At 39.2% G+C, this 20,735-nt stretch overlaps 1 protein-coding gene across 8 annotated transcripts; it reads left to right on the plus strand.

The window, feature by feature from the left end:
- Nucleotides 1-1,573: 1,573 nt before the first annotated feature.
- Nucleotides 1,574-20,415, plus strand: LOC137731082 (pentatricopeptide repeat-containing protein At5g44230). Of its 8 annotated transcripts, XM_068470175.1 has the most exons (8): nt 1,574-4,939; nt 5,037-5,137; nt 5,698-5,735; nt 5,863-5,954; nt 6,092-6,396; nt 6,558-6,690; nt 7,004-7,113; nt 7,196-7,315. In XM_068470175.1, the coding sequence occupies exon 1, from the start codon at nt 1,786-1,788 to the stop codon at nt 3,739-3,741; it is 1,956 nt and encodes a 651-aa protein (XP_068326276.1). In that variant the 5' UTR covers nt 1,574-1,785; the 3' UTR covers nt 3,742-4,939; nt 5,037-5,137; nt 5,698-5,735; nt 5,863-5,954; nt 6,092-6,396; nt 6,558-6,690; nt 7,004-7,113; nt 7,196-7,315. The 8 variants fall into 8 exon arrangements, 7 of the variants coding, with proteins under 7 accessions (XP_068326276.1, XP_068326269.1, XP_068326261.1 ...); XM_068470168.1 differs by lacking the exon at nt 5,037-5,137 and having other exon boundaries at nt 6,558-6,695; XM_068470160.1 differs by lacking the exon at nt 5,037-5,137.
- The last annotated feature ends 320 nt before the right edge of the window (nt 20,416-20,735 follow it).

Raw genomic sequence — 20,735 nt, forward strand, 5'->3', positions numbered from 1 at the left:
TTTCAAAACTTCGTAACTCAATTGATTCTTAACCAAATTCAGCCTATAATATATCAAAATGAAGATTAAAAAGTGTAGAACAAGATTATACTATTTGGAAGTCCAATGATTGCTGGAGATGACCGGAAAATAGCCTGAAAGGTGACTGGTCCGCAGGAAAATTGGAAAACTCGCCAGAAACTGGGTAAATTTTAAACATTAATAACTTCTTCAATATGCAACGAAATCGAGTGATTCAAAAAGGAAAATAATACTTTTCGATGAGACGAAGAAAATGATATCTTTCTTTACTGCTAACTCGTCGTGGTTTGGCTGAAAAGCTGCTCGAAAGTGGCTAACTTGGTTAGCCACTTTTGAGCCGTTGTCCGACCAAACCACGACGAGTTAGCCTTCGAAAAAGTTACCATTCTCTTCGTCTCATCAAGAAGTATTATTTTCATTTTTGAATCACTTGATTTGGTTGAGTATTGAAGAAGTTATGAACATTTAAAGTTTACCCAGTTTACGACGAGTTTTCCAGTTTTTCCTCGAACCAGTCACCTTTTAGGCAATTTTCCGGCCATCTCCAGCATCCATTGAGCTTCCAAATAGGTATAATCTTATTCTACACTTCCCTATCTTCATTTTGATAAATTATGGGTTAAATTTGGTTAAGAAACGATTGAGTTACAAAACTTTGAAAATTGCCCAAAATCGTTTTTAACGGAAAGATTAAAATCATGGATAGTGGACAATCTCAGGGACCATTTCTATTGATTTTCAATCTTAAGGACCATTTTTATTGATCATGCAAATCTCAATGACCATTTTGTATAATAGCCCATAAAAGTTCATATGAGTATTCGATTAAAATTAAAGTTCAAGAGGAAATTGGCTAATTAGAAAATTTTAGATGGGTAATTGGCTAGCAAATCAACAAATATACCATATTTTAAAGGTAGAGGGGATTAGGTGATTTTATTTGACTATAAACTTGTTTACGACGTGAGATTGATTCTCGTAATTTTGTGAAAAATGTCGTACTAATGACATAGTCGAGGTTTGGCATATCATCCCAAACTTTTTCTCATTAAATAGACCCCACGTCAAAAGCTTGTTTATAAACTTGTTCGTAATGTTTTGTAGGGCAATGTGTTATACAACTTAATCTTTCTAGCTACTGATCGAACTTTCGTCCGCTATTTGACAAATTATTATTCCATCTTTAAAGAAATTGGGATCACTTACCATTCAATTTTAATTCAATAGTGAAAGAAAAACTAAAACGACACAAAAATTTAAATTTTTTTTTTTTATTCTTCTTCAACTTTGAATCAAGATCGAACTGTGAAAATTATAAATTTGGATGCTTGGTTAAAAGTCCGTAGAACGTAGGAGATTGGTGAAACGAGGTGTTTAGTTACAAGTGTGATGTCATATTCTTAATTGAAATGGCTATAAAAGGTTACGTTTGCCATTTCAAAATTAATGTATGTTGATATCAGCATAAAATTAACAGAACCTTAACGAAAGATGTGTAGGGGTTTTGGAAAATAATTTTAAAACATCAAAAAAATATTTGTGATATGTTCAAAACCTGAAGAATTTTGCGAAAACGCAATAAACTTCAAAAGGCTGTATGTGTAATTAACCCCTAGAGATAAAAGTTCAATTCCGATCCAACCGTCAGAAAATCATTCTCTACTTTTCATGAAACGCAGCGTCTTATCTGGGTAGCGGGGCTTTCACTTCTTCATATCCATTTCTCAGAGTCGCGCGCAGCAGCAGGAGGGCTCGGATAGTCCAATGCAAAATCTTTCTCGCAAATTCTCGACAGTCCCAATTCACAAGCTTCTACCTTCGCAGCTTCACCAGCACAGACCACATCCGGCCGAAATCTTCTCGGAGTTTCAGCAGAGGCGGAAGCTCTTGGAGCACAAACTCGTCGCCGTTCTAGATGGATGCGCCGGCCTCCGCCAAGTCAAAGCGGTTCACGGTCACCTCCTCCTCCACGGCCTCGGCCAATGCTGCTACGTTCTCACGAAGCTCATCCGCACGCTCACGAAGCTCGACGTCCCCATGGACACGTATCCGCTCCTAGTCTTCCGACAGGTCAAGTACCCAAACCCGTTTCTCTGGACGGCTATGGTCCGCGGGTACAGTATCCAAGGACCTGTTTCGGAATCGCTGAATTTTTATACTTGTATGAGGAAATCGGGTGTTGGACCGGTGTCGTTTACGTTCTCCGCGCTTTTTAAGGCCTGTGGGGATGTGCTTGATGTGAATTTGGGGCGGCAGATTCATGCCCACACGATTTTAGTTGGTGGGTTCGTGGTGGATTTGTATGTGGGGAACACTATGATCGATATGTATGTGAAATGTGGGTTTTTGGAGTGTGGGCGTAAGGTGTTTGATGAAATGCCTGAGAGGGATGTTGTTTCTTGGACTGAGTTGATTGTTGCTTATACCAAGGTTGGGGATATGGAATCAGCCCGGGAGTTGTTTGAGGGGTTGCCTGCAAAAGATATGGTGGCGTGGACTGCAATGGTTAACGGTTATGCTCAGAATGCCCATCCGAGAGAGGCTTTGGATTGCTTTGAGAGAATGCAGTGTGCTAGTGTAGGAACTGATGAGATTACGTTGGTTGGTCTCATTTCGGCTTGTGCACAATTAGGTGCATCTAAATATGCTAATTGGGTTCGGGACATTGCTGAGAAATCCGGTTTTGGGCCTACTGAAAATGTTCTTGTGGGTTCTGCATTGATAGATATGTACTCCAAGTGTGGAAGCTTGGATAATGCATTCAAGGTTTTTCAGGGAATGAAGGAAAGAAACGTATTTTCTTATAGCTCAATGATTTTGGGGTTTGCAATGCACGGTCGTGCAAGTGCAGCGATAGAATTATTTCATGAGATGTTGACGACGGAGATAAGACCTAACAAGGTTACTTTTATAGGGGTGCTGACAGCTTGCAGCCATGCTGGTATGGTTGATCAAGGTCGGCAGTTATTTGCAACCATGGAGAAGTACTATGATGTTGTTCCAACAGCTGATCATTACACTTGCATGGTAGACCTACTTGGTCGAGCTGGGCGCTTGGAAGAAGCTCTTGCGCTTGTTGAAACAATGCCAATAGATGCCCATGGAGGCGTGTGGGGAGCTCTACTCGGGGCATGTCGTACCCATGGGAATCCCGACATTGCTCAGATTACTGCTAACCATCTTTTTGAGCTTGAACCTGATAGTATTGGAAACTATGTAGTGCTCTCGAACATTTATGCATCAGCAGGAAGGTGGGATGAGGTTTCAAGAGTGAGGAAGTTGATGAGGGAAAAGGGTCTGAAAAAGAAACCTGCATATAGTTGGGTTGAAACAAAGAAAGGCGTAATTCACGAGTTCTGTGCAGGTGAAACAACCCATCCAGAGTTCACCGAGATTAAGAAGACGTTGGAGGACCTTCTGGACAGATTACTGGCTAATGGCTACCAGCCTAACCTGGATTCTGCGGCTTATGCTGTGGGAGATGATGAAAAGACGCGTATATTAATGTCTCATAGTGAAAAGCTAGCTTTAGCGTATGCATTACTCAGTACAGATTCTGTTTCCGCCATTAAGATTATGAAGAACATTAGGATTTGTGAAGACTGTCATTCGTTTATGTGCGGTGCATCCCAAGTTACGGGGAGGGAGATTGTCGTGAGAGATAACATGAGATTCCACCACTTCCACAATGGGACATGCTCTTGCGGAAACTTTTGGTGATTGAACCTGCAGATGAAGATTGTTGGAAGAAGATTACAGAGCAATGATTGATAAGGCGGAAGGCCAGGTTTCAAGCAATATGATCATTTATGGAACACAATTGGAAATTAGTCTTGCTCCTTAGGCAAATGTGATAGCCAATGCCGTCGAAGTTCAACCATCATTTGGATTTTGGAGCAAAGATTTTGCTGGTCTGCTGCCGTGGTATTGGAGGCTTTCACGACGTAACAGAGTTTTAAGAGATATATTATAAGTACATGAAGCCTCGAAGACTTGCAGCTATGACAATTCAGAACCGTCGCTGGAGCCCTCGGCATTTCATTTCACATACGAAGAATATTTGAGTATCTCCACTCTATTATTTTATGTTAAAATTTTGTTTCAATTCAGCCTTTCGGAATAAGAGAGTTTGTATGTACAATTTTGAAACATCAGCTGAACAATCGTATCATGTAGCATTGGAAATTATTTATATACTAAAGCTCAGCAGAAAACCAATGTTCATCCTGTGAGAGCGAGCACTGTTCACCAGCAGTGAACTCCCAAGCTGCCCTTCCCATTCCTTCCTTCCCGATTCTTTTCTCCCTGTCTGCTGCAGTAAAATGACCTTCTTGCCCTCGAATGCAGCGTTTGATTTTTTTTTCGGCCCGAATGCTCTCCACGTGTTGATCATTGCTTCGGCTTCTCTTTGTCGTTCCCAATTTTTCCTCCTCCGCACAGTGGAATGACGTCCATCCTGTCCACGCGTCGATCATCGTCGAAGGGCTCTGCTTCGACTCCTTCTTGACTTTTCCTTCGACTCTCCTACACTTTGCAGTCTTCTCTCATCTCTCACTCTTTCTCATGCTTTCCTTCTCTACTGAAGAAGCCTTCCATCCATTTCGATCTCTCCCACAAACCCTTATGTTGCCAAAGCTTGCCTTCCCTCGCTCTATGATCTCGACTTCTCTCTCTCACTTTCCTGCTGAAAAAAGACCAACCCAGTAGAAATTTCTCCAGTTCTCTCTTCAAAAACTACAAATCACAACGGCCAAAAAGAAAAAAAACAAAAAATCGAATTCGAAAAGCCATTTGCTTTTCCTTGGATTTGGGTTTTCCTTCGATTCCTACACTGTCCAAAACTTTGCCTCACGGCGTGGATCAAGCTAGGGTTTTCTCTGAGCTCCGATTGCACCTCTGTCCTCTGCCGTCCGTCACTGTAAGTCTTTTTATTTTTTTCTTCCAGAATTTTCAATGCATCGTTTTCTCTTTGTGTCTAACTTTTGTGTCTCTGTTATAAAATGTTGATGCCGAAGGTTTGTTGCTGAAAAATTGCGGCTGCAAGTTTTTTCAGATTTTCCAATTTCGTTGCAAAAAAAAAAAAAAGAAAAAAAGCTCTGACGACCAGCGTTTAATGGTGAGTTTCCGGGTTTTGTCTATGCGCTTTTTTCTAATTTTGGATTTGCAAATGAGTATTCTTTTTTCTTTGATCCTTCGTGACTTGCATGCTGCTATATAATTTGGTTCTGTTTTTGTTTGTTCTCAGAGTTTGGTGTGTGGGAATCCGTTAGTGCTTCATTTTTGCTCTGCACCAAGAGTTGTTTTCTTCTTTTTTATGGCTGTGAATATATATATATATATATATATATATATATATATATATGTGTGTGTGTGTGTGTGAACATATAATACCTTCGTTTGGACTGAATCAAAAAGCTTACTACGATCAAATTATATTTTGTGGTACTTGAATAGTAGCCCATGGTATAATCAGTTTCTACTCAAAGTCTAGAAATCAAAGGACACCAAATTTGCTAGAAAACGAGTAGAGGTTGGTTGTCCTGCAATCTAACCTCAATAATTATGGTTTAAACTTTATAAATTCTGGATTTTTTTAGTTAATTGTTTGGACCTTTGAATTGGCAGATGAGGTTATATTGAGTTTTGAACTTTGATTTTTGTTTTGTGTGATTGCAGAGCAAGGAGAATTGATCCCAGTTAGCTCCAAGCTTGCGGTAAACATTTCTTTTTGTTTAGAGTTATGAGAATTCTTATAGAAAAAAAAAATTAGAAAAACTCAAATTATAATTTTTGGTTTAAATATGTTTTTAATTTGGTCCACCATGTTATGTTTGTTAACAGGAACCTAGAAGGGTCTCAAATTCAGTTTCGAACTCTGACTAAAAATGGAACTTGGTGCTATTAAGCGATCGTCCTCAGCCCTCAAAATTCAAGTAACCCCATGATTTTTACATTACTGCGTTCGTTTTCTCTACTAATTATTGTTATATGAATTGTATTCTTCTATTAAAAATGATTAATTAGACTGCCCAGGAAAAAAAAAAAAAAAAAAAAACCTCTGGCATTGCAGGTTTGGGATGATAGTTTAAATCAATATGCTCATTAGCCAGTCAGAGAACATAATTTGGGAAGTAGGTTTTAAAGTTTCAATAGTTTCGTTATGTGTAATTTTCTTGCTTTGCCTACTAAGAATCTAATAACCAAATGCTTGGTTATATTCTCCAAATGGTTTTCAATTTGTTGTAGGTAAACGAGAGCTGCTCTACTGTTTATGCAGCAGGGGAAGGGAAGGGAAGTAAAAATTATAGGGAAATGTGTAAAAGTTACAAGCTTCTAATTAAAAATAGAAATGGAGTGACACCAAACAAAAAATAGGTAAAACTGACCACTACTTTCTTTATATTTAAATATAAATCAATTGATTAAGTTTGTGTTTTTACAAGTTTAAAATGAAGTTATGTGTTGATTTTAAAAGAACTATGCATGCTGGATTTTTATTGAAGTGTCATGAAAGTTTTATACCAAACTTTTTACAGGAATTAAGTTGATTTAAGTATGGGTGGTTTTGTATTTGAAATCTGAAAGAAGAAACATAAATTACAAGAAGAAGAGGAAGACTGAATTCCGATCATGGCCTTCTCTTCCTGCCTCTTATCCAAATCCTGACAAGTTAGGTAATCAACTTTCATTTCTCATTCATCTCTTTTTTTTTATTTATTTTTTATTTTTATTGTTTGGCTTCCGAAATTTGAGAAAATTAGGACATTTAAAGATTTTGATTTCATTTTAAATTTTCTTAAATTTATTGATTATTAGATGGCATAATTTGTGATATACTGTAATTGATATGAGTGATTATTATTAATTTTAATTTTTCATGGTTAAAGCGGCAACGCGATGAAATGGGTATGAATAACATCTTTTGTGTGTTTGAATCCTCAATGAAGTTGTTTACTACAGTAATTGGTTTGTTTGATAATAGGGATCTTATTGAAAAGCAAGGAGGAAGAATTGAATTAGATTATTGTGGGGCTCAGGAAAAACTATGCTTCTTTGCAAGAGAAATTTACGAAATAAGAGTTGGATAAGATGGTAAGTAGATGGGTTTGATATTCAATGTGGCTGAATTTAGTTAACTTCTGTACATTATTAAATGTTTGAATATGTCTATCAGGCTGCAATGGAATCTCTCATTAGGGAAAGAGAGGCTAGACTTGAAATTGAGCAACGACAAAATTCCCTCTCATATGAGCACAGGAGAGTTCAAAGAGAGCTTTTAAGTGCTACTTAGAAGGTAGGCTTCAAGTGCAATTGTTCTTTGCTATTTAGGCAATTTCCTGGAACATTGAGTAGAAAAACAAATTAGAATTTTGTTAGTTTTTTCTGATTAAGTGTAAGCGTTAATGCATTTCATCCTAATATGCAAGTGCAACTTTTATTAGTATTGCATTTTGAAAGGTTAGCATCTCAAGTGAACCAAATTTACCATTTTCCATTTAAATGAATTTTAAGATAACCTCCAGTCCAAGTTTGTTTAACAATTTTTTATAATTCATTATATAGTTTTCATAAAGATCGTGCATAATTCTTGCTGAACTTGGTTTGGGTTTCTTTTGTTTACAGATGGAGTGAGTTAATCATAGTTCTATCTGGTTAGTCATGTTCCCATTGTTGCATGACTTTATGTCCAAAGCGATCTTTCTCTGCATGCTGACTGTGTGTTGATTTTTAGGGATAGTTTAGTGAATGGGTGTTTCTTCTTTTTGGCCTTTCTCTATTATCATATATCTTTTTCTATTCTCGGGTATCAGATCAATCGAAACAAAAATATTTTAACTTTAATTTTGCAGGTTAAGGTTGGGTTTGAGTCCAACACGATATACACTTGGACAGAGTAGAGTAGAAGACAGTATGCAAACTTGATTTAGGACACAGTTTATGTCACATCCCGGCCCGTGCGGGACCATTTCCCGGGCCCGCTCCACCACCGTAGCACGATATTGTCCGCTTTGGGCTTACCATTCCCTCACAGTTTTGTTTTTAGGAACTCACGAGCAACTTCCCAGTGGGTCATCCATCATGGGATTGCTCAAGCCTCCTTCTCGCTTAACTTCGGAGTTCCTACTAAACCCGAAGCCAGTGAGTTCCCAAAAGACCTCGTGCTAGGTAGAGATGGGAATATACATATAAGGATCACTCCCCTGGGCGATGTGGGATGTCACAATCCACCCCCCTTAGGGGCCCGACGTCCTTGTCGGCACATTCCCGGCCAGGGATTGGCTCTCATACCAATTTGTCACATCCCGGCCCGAGGCGGATCACTTCCCGGGCTCGCTCTACCACCGTAGCACGATATTGTCCGCTTTGGGCTTACCATTCCCTCACGGTTTTGTTTTTGGGAACTCACGAGCAACTTCCCAGTGGGTCACCCATAATGGGATTGCTCTAGCCCCCTTCTCGCTTAACTTCGGAGTTCCTACGGAACCCGAAGCCAGTGAGCTCCTAAAATGCCTCGTGCTAGGTAGAGATGTGAATATACATTTAAGGATCACTACCCTGGGCGATGTGGGATGTCACAATCCACCCCCCTTAGGGGCCCGACGTCCTCGTCAGCACATACGCGGTCAGGGTTAGGCTCTGATACCAAATTGTCACACCCCGACCGAAGTCAAGGCATGCTGGCCGTCACGTGAGCGTGACGTAGCCATGTGCGCTGTGCGGAAGCGATATTTTATAAGAAAAGTACGACTAATTAAAACCAAATACGATAGGTTCTAATGAAAGTTTAAGTGTGATTACACAACCAGAGCACAATGTCTAAGTGCAGTCAAACATAAGATGTACATATTTAACAACACTCGACGATGATCCTACATGAGTGGTGGTTTGTCAGAACTTTCAGCTGGGCACCTCGAGACTCATCGATATACGCTACCTAGAACCTGGAGGGGCGCAAAACAAAGTTGAGTGGGTCAGCAAAACGAACGTATTCAAAACCTTCTTTTCTCTTTTGAATATACTAACCCCTCGTCGTAAAACAAGTATAGTTTCCCAGAAGTAAAGTATATAATCATATACGTAATATATATCAAATCATGCTGAACAATATGAATGTATGTCATGCCAAATATCATAACTGAATGCTCAACATTTCTATGTGAATCTGAGGGAATAACATATAATCAATTCAACGCTAGGCTATAAATATAATTCATACTCTATCATCATAATCAACTCAACCCTTGGCTGCATATATAGCTCATAATCATCTCATCTCATCATGTATATATATGTATAACCTGCACACAATCAATACCACCTCACGTGGTCTGCAATTCATCATCGTATATAACATAGTATGCTCTAGTTCTACAATCACGTGAAGCTGTGCGATAAATCGCGGGTCACCTACAAGTCGAACCCACATAAGTGGTCTATACGACAGGCTGTGCACCTAACTTGGATCCAAGGCGAGCATGCGGTGCGGGAGGTGAACATACACGTGAAGGCTATGCCCCTATCTCTGGGCGGGAGCACTTATATACATGTGCAAGTAAATGAGTTTTCAATCACAACTCAATCATATCACAATTATACCTCAATCATAACTCAATCGTATCACAATTGTATCTCAAACATATCTTAATCACATTTCATACGTATATCAATTGTATTTCGTACGTATATCAAATGTATATTATACGTATTTTATAGGTATATCAAATGTATTTTATACGTATATCAAATGTATATACTCACGTATTTCAAATGTATTTCAATCATATGTACTCACATGTAACTTACCTAGGCCTTCTCAGCACCATGCAACAATATACATAATTATAGTAATGCACATTCTAAAATATGATGCATACATGATAAGTTACTTAAATCGTATTTCTTTTAAAATACGTTTTCTAGGAAATACGTCAAGTATACGTATATATATATACTGAAAAATAACTGCCCACTCACTGATAAGTAGCCGGTTCGTAACCTCCTCGCCTAGATTGGTTACGTTCTTCGTCTGTATAATTTTCACCTATACAAAAATAATTATAAAACATCATTTAAACGCACATACACAAACATTCGTCAATAACTTTCTCTTACGTTGCTCAATTTGGGTATGTGAATATACCACGGTGATCTACACGACGTCACGAACACGTGACAATTTTCAGAACTTGATTTGGGTCTCTCACGCGCCCTCACACGCCACTTCTACGCGCTGCCCACGCGCGCGTCTTCTTCCTCGCGTCGCTGGACTGGTTTCGCCGGAGGTGGGTGTTTTGCCGGAATTTCTGGGTAAACTTCAAAGTGTCATAACTTCTTCATTTCTTAACCATTTTCGACGTACTTTATATCAAAATGAAGGTATTGACGAGACGAACACATCCATACCTGCATTGACCCCTAACTCGGCGTGGATTCACCAGAAAAAGCCCCGAAACCTTTGTCCAAACTTTGAACTTGTCGTTCTCCGTGTTCTTACGTCCAAACACTTCCAACGAACTACTCCAAGCCTCCTTAGGACCTCAAGAAGCTTCCTATAAGCTTGAAAAGTCCTAAAAATCAACCAATAAAAAAGTTGATGAATAGTACCTAAACTGGAGTTCGTATTTTCAACGTGAAAACGTTATAGTTCTTACCTGAAATTGGTATGGTTGGACTCGTATCGTCGAAACGAAGAAGATGGTGAGTTTTGTTTCGTCGATCTGTGAAGTTTTGATGAACTTGTTGTTTTGGCCGTGAGTTTTTGAGAGAGAAAGAGAATGAGAGCTTGAGCTTGACGAGAGAGATGAGAGTTGAGTGAGTTTGAAGGAGCTGAGGGAAAAAGAGAGAGTGAGGGACAGATGAGAGGAAATCACGGAAAAGAAAAAAAAAGAAAAGGTAAGGTTTCCTGTGCAATCCGTGTGTGCACAGTGAAACTTAATCATTCTTAATCATCATAAACGGCCGAAAACATCTCTTTCATCCAACTTTAATAAAGATTTAGGGTAATTAAACACACTTCACACACATGAAAATGTTATTTCGGGACGGGTCGTCACAATTGTGACATCCCACATCGCCCAGGGGAGTGATCCATATATGTATATTCCCATCTCTACCTAGCACGAGGCCTTTTGGGAGCTCACTGGCTTCGGGTTTAGTAGGAACTCCGAAGTTAAGCGAGAAGGAGGCTTGAGCAATCCCATGATGGGTGACACACTGGGAAGTTGCTCGTGAGTTCCCAAAAACAAAACCGTGAGGGAATGGTAAGCCCAAAACGGACAATATCGTGCTACGGTGGTGGAGCGGGCCCGGGAAATTGTCCCGCACGGGCCGGGATGTGAAAATTGGTATCAGAGCTCTAGGTTGCAGTCCTGCATATTTTGTGAAATTCCCTAATTCTTTCTGGTGTCTTCTGTCAGAACTATGCCGCCTCGTAGAAATCCACGAAATTCTTCTGAGCCTGGTTTTCCCGATATCTCTCAATTAGGGGAAGCCATAGCCGATGCCATTCAAGCTTCACTTCGCCCTCCTCCGAAAACTCCGTTAGAGTCAGTGTACAACTTGAAATTACCTACTTTTAGGGGTGATGAAGGACATGAAGGGTCCGAGCGTTGGCTTGAGCATGTAGAGAAAACTTTTTGAGTTATGCAGAGTCAAGGTAATCTCCATGCTGAAAGGTGGGTTGAGACTACCGCTTGGTTTCTAAGTAAAGAAGCTGCATCTTGGTGGGAACAGGAATCTCAAGGATGGTCGCCTGAAGAGGTAGCAGACTGGAAGAATTTTAAGGATTCGTTCTATAAGAGGTTTATTCCTCCAGCCTATCTTGATCGGAAGAAGCAGGAATTCGTCAGTTTGAAGCAAAGAAAGATGTCTGCTAATGAGTACTATCGGAAATTTACTGACTTGTCTCGATATGATTCTGATATTGTTGCTAATCCTGTTGAGATGCTCAGACGTTTCAAGAGGGGTACTAAAAAGAAGTGGCGTTCCATGGCTACTATTGCAAACTGTACCATTTATCAGGAATTTTATGAAGTTCTGTTGAACGTTGAGGATTCGGAGAATTTACCCAGTGACAGTGAAGAAGAAGAAAAAGACAAGAATCAGAGGCGAAATGATAAGGTTAAAGGTCAGCTGCATCAGGGACCTAAGAAAGCCCAAAGTTTCAAAAGAAATGGTATGGGTTCGAGTTCTTCTAGTGGAGGTTTCAGTTTCTCAGATCAGCGGCGAGGAGGTAGATTTTCTGGAGGCCCTAAATTCCAGGGACAGAGAAATTTTGGTGGTTTTGGAGGTTCAGGCGTTTCTCTTTGCCGAAGGTGCAATAATCGACACTTTGGAGGATGTCGTCAAGGTAACAATGGGTGTTTTAATTGTGGTCAGATGGGACATATGGCTAAGTATTGTCCTCAAAGCCAGCAGAGATTTCAACAGCCTTTTGTGCCCTAGCCAGCTCCGACTCAACAATTTTCCAGACCTGGTGGTTTCACTCAGATGGGTCGTGGTAGCGCTTATCACCTTCAAGGGGATTCAGTTTCTTATCCCTCAGGACAGTATCAATATCCTCATGACCCTTACCAGCAGAATCGTTTTGGTCAATCTTCAGAAGGTTATATGCCTTATCAGCAGAACAACTTTGGTCAGCAGTTCTCAGCTGGTGGATCGCAGTGGCAGCCAGGAGGACAACCACAGCAGTCAGATATGGTTGCTAGTAGTGGTGGACCATTTAGGCAGCCCATTCAGTCCGGTCAGGGACGTGGTTCACAGGGCAGAGGTGTTCATGCCAACAGAGGTCGAGGAGGAAGACAGCAAGCCCAAGGACGTATCCACAACATTTCTCTGCAGGATACTCAGAATAATCCTGACTTGATCATGGGTACGTTAAATATTCTTGGTTATCGTGCTAAAGTGTTGATTGATTGTGGTGCTACACATTCAGTAATTTCTCATATATTTGCTCAATTCACTCAACCTCGATCTACGCCTCTAGGGTTTGAGTTAGAGTTTGCTATGCCTAGAGGGGAAAAATGTTATGTAGATTGTGTATATCCAGGGTGTCCAGTGATGGTCGAGAATGTAGTTATGTCAGCTAATCTTGTCCCGTTAGATATTGTAGATTTCGATGTGATATTAGGCGCGGATTGGTTGCATTTCAATCGTGCCCAAATTGATTGTTACTGGAAAACAGTGACTTTCCATCGTCCTGGATTACCTGAAGTTACATTCGTAGGTGAGCCTAGTGGATTAAGGCATGAAGTTATTTCAGCTGTGAGAGCTGAAAGATTGTTAGCAAAAGGTTGTCAAGGGTACTTGACTCATGTGATATTAGATGATGTTACTCCTAGTAGTGTGGAAGAAGTGAGAGTAGTCAGACATTTTCCTGACGTATTTCCGGATGATTTACCTGGATTGCCGCCTGATAGAGATGTCGAATTCACTATTGACTTGCTTCCAGGTACAAATCCTATTTCCTTAACTCCTTATCGTATGGCTCCTACTGAGTTAAGAGAATTGAAGATTCAATTGCAAGAATTGATTGATAAAGGCTTCATTCAACCTAGTACTTCACCCTGGGGAGCTCCAGTTCTGTTTGTAAGAAAGAAGGACGGAACCTTGAGGTTCTGCATCGATTACCGGCAATTGAATCGGGTGACGATTAAAAACCGTTATCCATTGCCGCGTATCGATGATCTATTTGATCAACTTCGAGGTGCCTGTGTATTCTCAAAGATCGACTTAAGGTCGGGTTACTATCAGTTGAAGATTAAGAGTGACGATGTTTACAAAACGGCTTTTAGAACTCGTTATGGTCATTATGAGTTCCTGGTGATGCCGCTTGGATTGACGAATGCACCAGCAGCTATTATGAGTTTGATGAATAAAGTATTCCAGCAATACTTGGATAGATTTGTCATTGTTTTTATCGATGACATTCTGGTGTATTCCAAGTTGGAAGCAGATCATATTCAACATCTTACTCTGGTGTTGGAGAAATTGAGAGAGCATCGTTTGTATGCTAAGTTTAGCAAGTGCCAATTTTGGTTAAATGAAGTGGCATTCTTGGGACATGTCATATCAGCTCAGGGTATTCTGGTAGACCCTCAGAAGATAGCAGCTGTGGAGAATTGGGAACAACCACGAACAGTCACCGAGGTACGAAGTTTCCTTGGCTTAGCAAGTTACTATCGATGGTTTGTTAAGAATTTCTCAGTTATCGCTTTACCACTTATCAAGTTGACTAGAAAGGAAGTCAAGTTTGAGTGGGATAGTAAGTGTGAGCAGAGTTTTCAGCAACTTAAGCATTGTCTCACTCATGCACCTGTTTTGGCACTTCCTGACGACGGTGGTAATTTCGAGATTTACAGCGATGCTTCGTTGAATGGCCTGGGATGTGTGTTAATGCAGCATAGTAGAGTGATTGCTTATGCTTCACGTCAGTTAAAGCCTCATGAAAAGAATTACCCTACTCATGATTTGGAATTAGCAGCCATTATATTTGCCTTGAAGATTTAGAGACACTATCTTTATGGAGAAAAGTGTAAGATCTTTACGAATCACAAGAGTCTTCAGTACATTTTCACGCAGACAGAGCTTAATCTTAGGCAACGAAGGTGGTTAGAGTTGCTTAGCGATTATGATTGCACGATTGAGTATCATCCTGGTCGTGCTAATGTTGTGGCTGATGCTTTGAGTAGGAAATCCCAAGGTCGGGTTAACGCTTTGTATGCTTCTCGTGTTCCTCTTCTTGCAGATAAGAAAGATCTCAATGTTCATGAATCTGATGACATGCTTATGCAGGATAAGCGGATGTACGTGTCAAATAATGCGGATTTGAAGAAAGAGATTCTTGATGAAGCGTATATTTCAGCATATGCAATGCATCCAGGAGGCACTAAGATGTATTATACCATTAGACCATTTTACTATTGGCCAGGTATGAAAAGAGAAATTGCAGAGTATGTCCGTAGGTGTGCAGTTTGTCAGCAGGTCAAAGCTAAAAGGAAGAAACCGTTTGGTTTGATGCAACCGCTTCCCGTTCCACAATGGAAATGGGAAAACATCACTATGGATTTTGTGTACAAGCTTCCTCGTACACGGAACGGTTATGATGGCGTTTGGGTGATTGTAGACCTACTTACCAAGTCAGCGCACTTTATTCCAGTGAGAAAAAAGTATTCTCTGAATAAATTGGCTGAGCTGTTTATCACTAAGATTGTGAAATATCATGGGGTTCCAGTGAGCATTGTTTCGGATGGAGATCCTAGATTCACTTCTAAGTTTTGGACAGCTTTTCAGGAAGCTCTTGGTACGAGATTGCTTTATCGTACGACATATCATCCCCAGACAAATGGTCAGTCTGAGAGGACCATACAGACTTTGGAAGATATGTTAAGATCTTCTGTAATGCAGTTTGGCGATGATTGGTATGCAAAGTTGGATTTAATGGAGTTTGCTTATAATAACAGTTACCATTCCAGCATCGGGATGGCACCGTTTGAAGCTCTATATGGAAAGTCGTGTCGTATTCCTCTGTGTTGGTCAGAGGTCGGTGAAAGAGTTTTGGTGGGCCCTGAGATAGTGGAGGAGACTACTCAGAATGTCCAAGTGATTAAGTTTAACTTGAAAGCGGCCCAAGATCGGCAGAAGAGTTTAGCGGACAGGCATGCTACTGATCGAGTGTATGAAATTAATGATTGGGTATTCTTGAAGCTATCGCCTTGGAAGGAAGTTGTAAGGTTCGGGAAAAAGGGTAAGCTAAGCCCTAGGTATATCGGACCTTATCAAATCACCGAGCGAGTTGGTGAAGTTGCATACAGGCTTGAGTTGCCTTCAGAACTGTCTAAAGTGCATAATGTATTTCATGTTTCGATGCTTCGTCATTACATTGCAGATCCATTGCATGTAATTCCAATTCAACCTTTGGAGATTAGCCCGGATTTGACTTATGATGAAGAACCAGTGACTATCTTGGATTGGAAAGAGAAAGTTCTGAGAAATAAGACGATGCAGTTGGTAAAAGTATTGTGGAGGAACCACTCGGTGGAAGAGGTTACTTGGGAAACAGAGGATCGGATGAGAGAGATGTATCCGAGATTGTTTTATGACTATTAGTGTTGTATTTTGATTATGTAAATTTTGGGGACGAAATTTCTATAAGGAGGGTAGGTTGTGACGACCCGTCCCGAAATAACATTTTCATATGTGTGAAGTGTGTTTAATTACCCTAAATCTTTATTAAAGTTGGATGAAAGAGACGTTTTCGGCCGTTTATGATGATTAAGAATGATTAAGTTTCACTGTGCACACACGGATTGCACAGGAAACCTTACCTTTTCTTTTTTTTCTTTTCCGTGATTTCCTCTCATCTGTCCCTCACTCTCTTTTTCCCTCAGCTTCTTCAAACTCACTCAACTCTCATCTTTCCCGTCAAGCTCAAGCTCTCATTCTCTCTCTCTAAAAAACCCACGACCAAAACAACAAGTTCATCAAAACTTCACAGATCGACGAAACTAAAATCACCATCTTCTTCGTTTCGACGATACGAGTCCAACCATACCAATTTCAGGTAAGAACTATAACGTTTTCACGTCGAAAATACGAACTCCGGTTTAGGTACTATTCATCAACTTTTTTATTGGTTGATTTTTAGGACTTTTCAAGCTTATAGGAAGCTTCTTGAGGTCCTAAGGAGGCTTGGAGTAGTTCGTTGGAAGTGTTTGGACGTAAGAACACGGAGAACGACAAGTTCAAAGTTTGGTCGGAGCTTTCGGGGCTTTTTCTGGTGAATCCACGCCGAGTTAGGGGTCAAGACAGGTATGGATGTGTTCGTCTCGTCAATACCTTCATTTTGATATAAAGTACGTCGAAAATGGTTAAGAAATGAAGAAGTTATGACACTTTGAAGTTTACCCAGAAATTCCGGCAAAACACCCACCTCCGGCGAAACCAGTCCGGTGACGCGAGGAAGAAGACGCGCGCGTGGGCAGCGCGTAGAAGTGGCGCGTGAGAGACCCAAATCAAGTTCTGAAAATTGTCACGTGTTCGTGACGTCGTGTAGATCACCGTGGTATATTCACATACCCAAATTGAGCAACGTATGTGAAAGTTATTGACGAATGTTTGTGTATGTGCGTTTAAATGATGTTTTATAATTATTTTTGTATAGGTGAAAATTATACAGACGAAGAACGTAACCAATCTAGGCGAGGAGGTTATGAACCGGCTACTTATCAGTGAGTGGGCAGTTATTTTTCAGTATATATATACGTATACTTGACGTATTTCTCAGAAAACGTATTTTAAAAGAAATACGATTTAAGTAACTTATCATGTATGCATCATATTTTAGAATGTGCATTACTATAATTATGTATATTGTTGCATGGTGCTGAGAAGGCCCAGGTAAGTTACATGTGAGTACATATGATTGAAATACATTTGAAATACGTGAGTATATACATTTGATATACGTATAAAATACATTTGATATACCTATAAAATACGTATAATATACATTTGAAATACGTGAGTATATACATTTGATATACGTATAAAATACGTATAATATACATTTGAAATACGTACGAAATACAGTTGATATACGTATGAAATGTGATTAAGATATGTTTGAGATACAATTGTGATACGATTGAGTTATGATTGAGGTATAATTGTGATATGATTGAGATGTGATTGAAAGCTCATTTACTTGCACATGTATATAAGTGCTCCCGCCCAGAGATAGGGGCATAGCCTTCACGTGTATGTTCACCTCCCGCACCGCATGCTCGCCTTGGATCCAAGTTAGGTGCACAGCCTGTCGTATAGACCACTTATGTGGGTTCGACTTGTAGGTGACCCGTGATTTATCGCACAGCTTCACGTGATTGTAGCACTAGAGCATACTATGTTATATACGATGATGAATTGCAGACCACGTGAGGTGGTATTGATTGTGTGCAGGTTATACATATATATACATGATGAGATGAGATGATTATGAGCTATATATGCAGCCAAGGGTTGAGTTGATTATGATGATAGAGTATGAATTATATTTATAGCCAAGCGTTGAATTGATTATATGTTATTCCCTCAAATTCACATAGAAATGTTGAGTATTCAGTTATGATATTTGGCATGACATACATTCATATTGTTCAGCATGATTTGATATATATTACGTATATGATTATATACTTTACTTCTGGGAAACTATACTTGTTTTACGGCGAGGGGTTAGTATATTCAAAAGAGAAAAGAAGGTTTTGAATACGTTCGTTTTGCTGACCCACTCAACTTTGTTTTGCGCCCCTTCAGGTTCTAGGTAGCGTATATCGGTGAGTCTCGAGGTGTCCAGCTGAAAGTTCTGACAAACCACTACTCATGTAGGATCATCGTCGAGTGTTGTTAAATATGTACATCTTATGTTTGACTGCATTTAGACATTGTGCTCTGGTTGTGTAATCACATTTAAACTTTCATTAGAACCTATCGTATTTGGTTTTAATTAGTCGTACTTTTCTTATAAAATATCGCTTCCGCACAGCGCACATGGCTACGTCACGCTCACGTGACGGCCAGCATGCCTTGACTTCGGTCGGGGTGTGTCAGTTTACCTATCTGTAAACAGTGTGTGAAATATTATTAGTTATGAACATCCAATTTGAATCCCCCACATGCTAAATTAGGCACCATTAAATTAGTTTTATGTCCTTTTTTTTTATTTGAAAGCTGATCTTATTTCTCTGTCTTTATTAAGATTCTGGGGAGTGCTTTGGATTTGCTACATGTGGTCATATTTTTTGTCATTGGCTTTTTGTTATGCTTAGTTATTTTTAATTGAGTGTTTTATCTGGTATTTCATTTTGTTTTTTTTTTTTTTCCTTTTTACGTTTAAATGTTTTTTTTTTCTTTCTAAATTTGGGCTTCTGGGAAATTCTTGCTCACTGTTTGGATTCCGAGAAAATTTAGGGGATGTCCAGTAATATTCACATCCTGAAAACTTAGTGAAAATACATACCAATTTATGTGCAGCTGAAAATTTTGTTATCTGATTCTGTTCTAATTAACATGATTTATTTATTTATTTTAAATTTTAATTATTTCGTATTTATTTTGTGATTGCAGATGTTTAAATGATGGAGAGGTTAGCAAAGCTGTTACTCGGAGGAGACGTGTCTGGATGAAGGAAAGGTGTCTGCACTGCCCTTGCTATCTCAAATGCCATCACCAATCTCTCTGGTTAGTCACATTCCTCTTGGAATATGCATATTCTTATGTGATGTTGGTTGATACCTTGGTGAATCAACTTAAGAAAAAATGTGAGATGAGCAAATTGAAAAGTCTACTTTCTTCTCATATGCATCCTTTAACATATGTCAGTTTTAATTATTGATGAGCAATTGAAAATTTAGTTTTTCTTCTCATGGTACACTTACATTGGTAGATCAACGTATGCTTGTTTTTAACATAACTTATTAAATGCATTTGAGAATCGATTGAAGAAACTATTCAGTTCTTTTAGCAATTAAGAACAAGGTAAACATAGTTGTAAATATGTGTAAATAAGATAGGAATTTTGATGAATTTATGTTTTTTCCTCCGTTTTTCAGTGTTTTCAGGCATTGAAGCTAAATATGGAGAGGGTTTTGAGACTTTTAGACCTATTGGACCTCTCAAGGTTTGCGTGGTAAGGAATTTATGGAGTTATACGTATAGTAGTCATTATATTTTAGGTTCTATTGAATTTAATTTAATGGTTATCACAAAATAATTCCACCTTGGACAAATTACAAGGTATGCCGCAACTTGTGCTTTGATTAATTGCATTCAAATTGATACTGCTTAAGAATGCATTTGAACATGTTGAATTTCACACCCGCAGCATCGCGCTGGCAGTATTGCTAGTAATATTCTATATTGGAATTATTATTGCTTTTGCTGTCAAATCACCGATCTTACCCTTACATAGTTACCAGACATCCATGGAGATACACATCACAGTATTTGTATGTTTTTAGCTGGAATCTTATTAAAAATGGGAGCGTATGGATTGGCTCGGATCAATAAGAAATTATTAACCCCACAAGATACTGTCATGTGACGTTACCATTTTAGGCGACAAATCGGTGACATTACCATTTTAAGAGACTTACACTTACCAAAATTTGAAAGGAATAATATGACCGTGGTAAAAAAATGTGCTCATCTTTTAAGGGGAATTTTGTGTAGCCATCACAATCCAGCAAATGATATTGATTTCCTTCTATGTTATGAAAGATCTCACTCACAATCATATGCTTATGAAGATGGTTGATGAACTTTGTACATGATTGCATGCTCAACTCGATCAATTGAGCTCCATTACCTACATGTCTAACTGCACCAATACTAACTTTAATTTAAGGAGTGTTATTCACGCACATCCTTTTACTTCTCACACCCTTTGTTAATTTCTATCATTTAAAATTCTTTGATTCAGTCGATTCAACGGCCGTAAATTAAGAGAATGTGTGAAATAAAAAGGAGTGTGTTATTCACACATCCCTAATTTAATCAATGATCCACATTGATGAAAAAAAAAAAAAGGTAATAATAATCAGTGATCCACAAAAATTAAGGCATATTTGTGACCTCTTTTCCATGCGCCAAATGTATTTCAAATAGGCAGAGCCAGGCCCCCGGCATGTGCCGTCACTGTATTTCAAATGAATTAA

The sequence above is a fragment of the Pyrus communis genome, chromosome 1 (assembly GCF_963583255.1).
Source record: "Pyrus communis chromosome 1, drPyrComm1.1, whole genome shotgun sequence".
In the NCBI taxonomy this organism is placed as follows: Eukaryota; Viridiplantae; Streptophyta; class Magnoliopsida; order Rosales; family Rosaceae; genus Pyrus; species Pyrus communis.

Excerpts from the sequence above, each read along its gene's own strand:
- LOC137731082 (XM_068470175.1), top strand. The coding sequence starts at position 1,786 with ATGCAAAATCTTTCTCGCAAATTCTCGACAGTCCCAATTCACAAGCTT.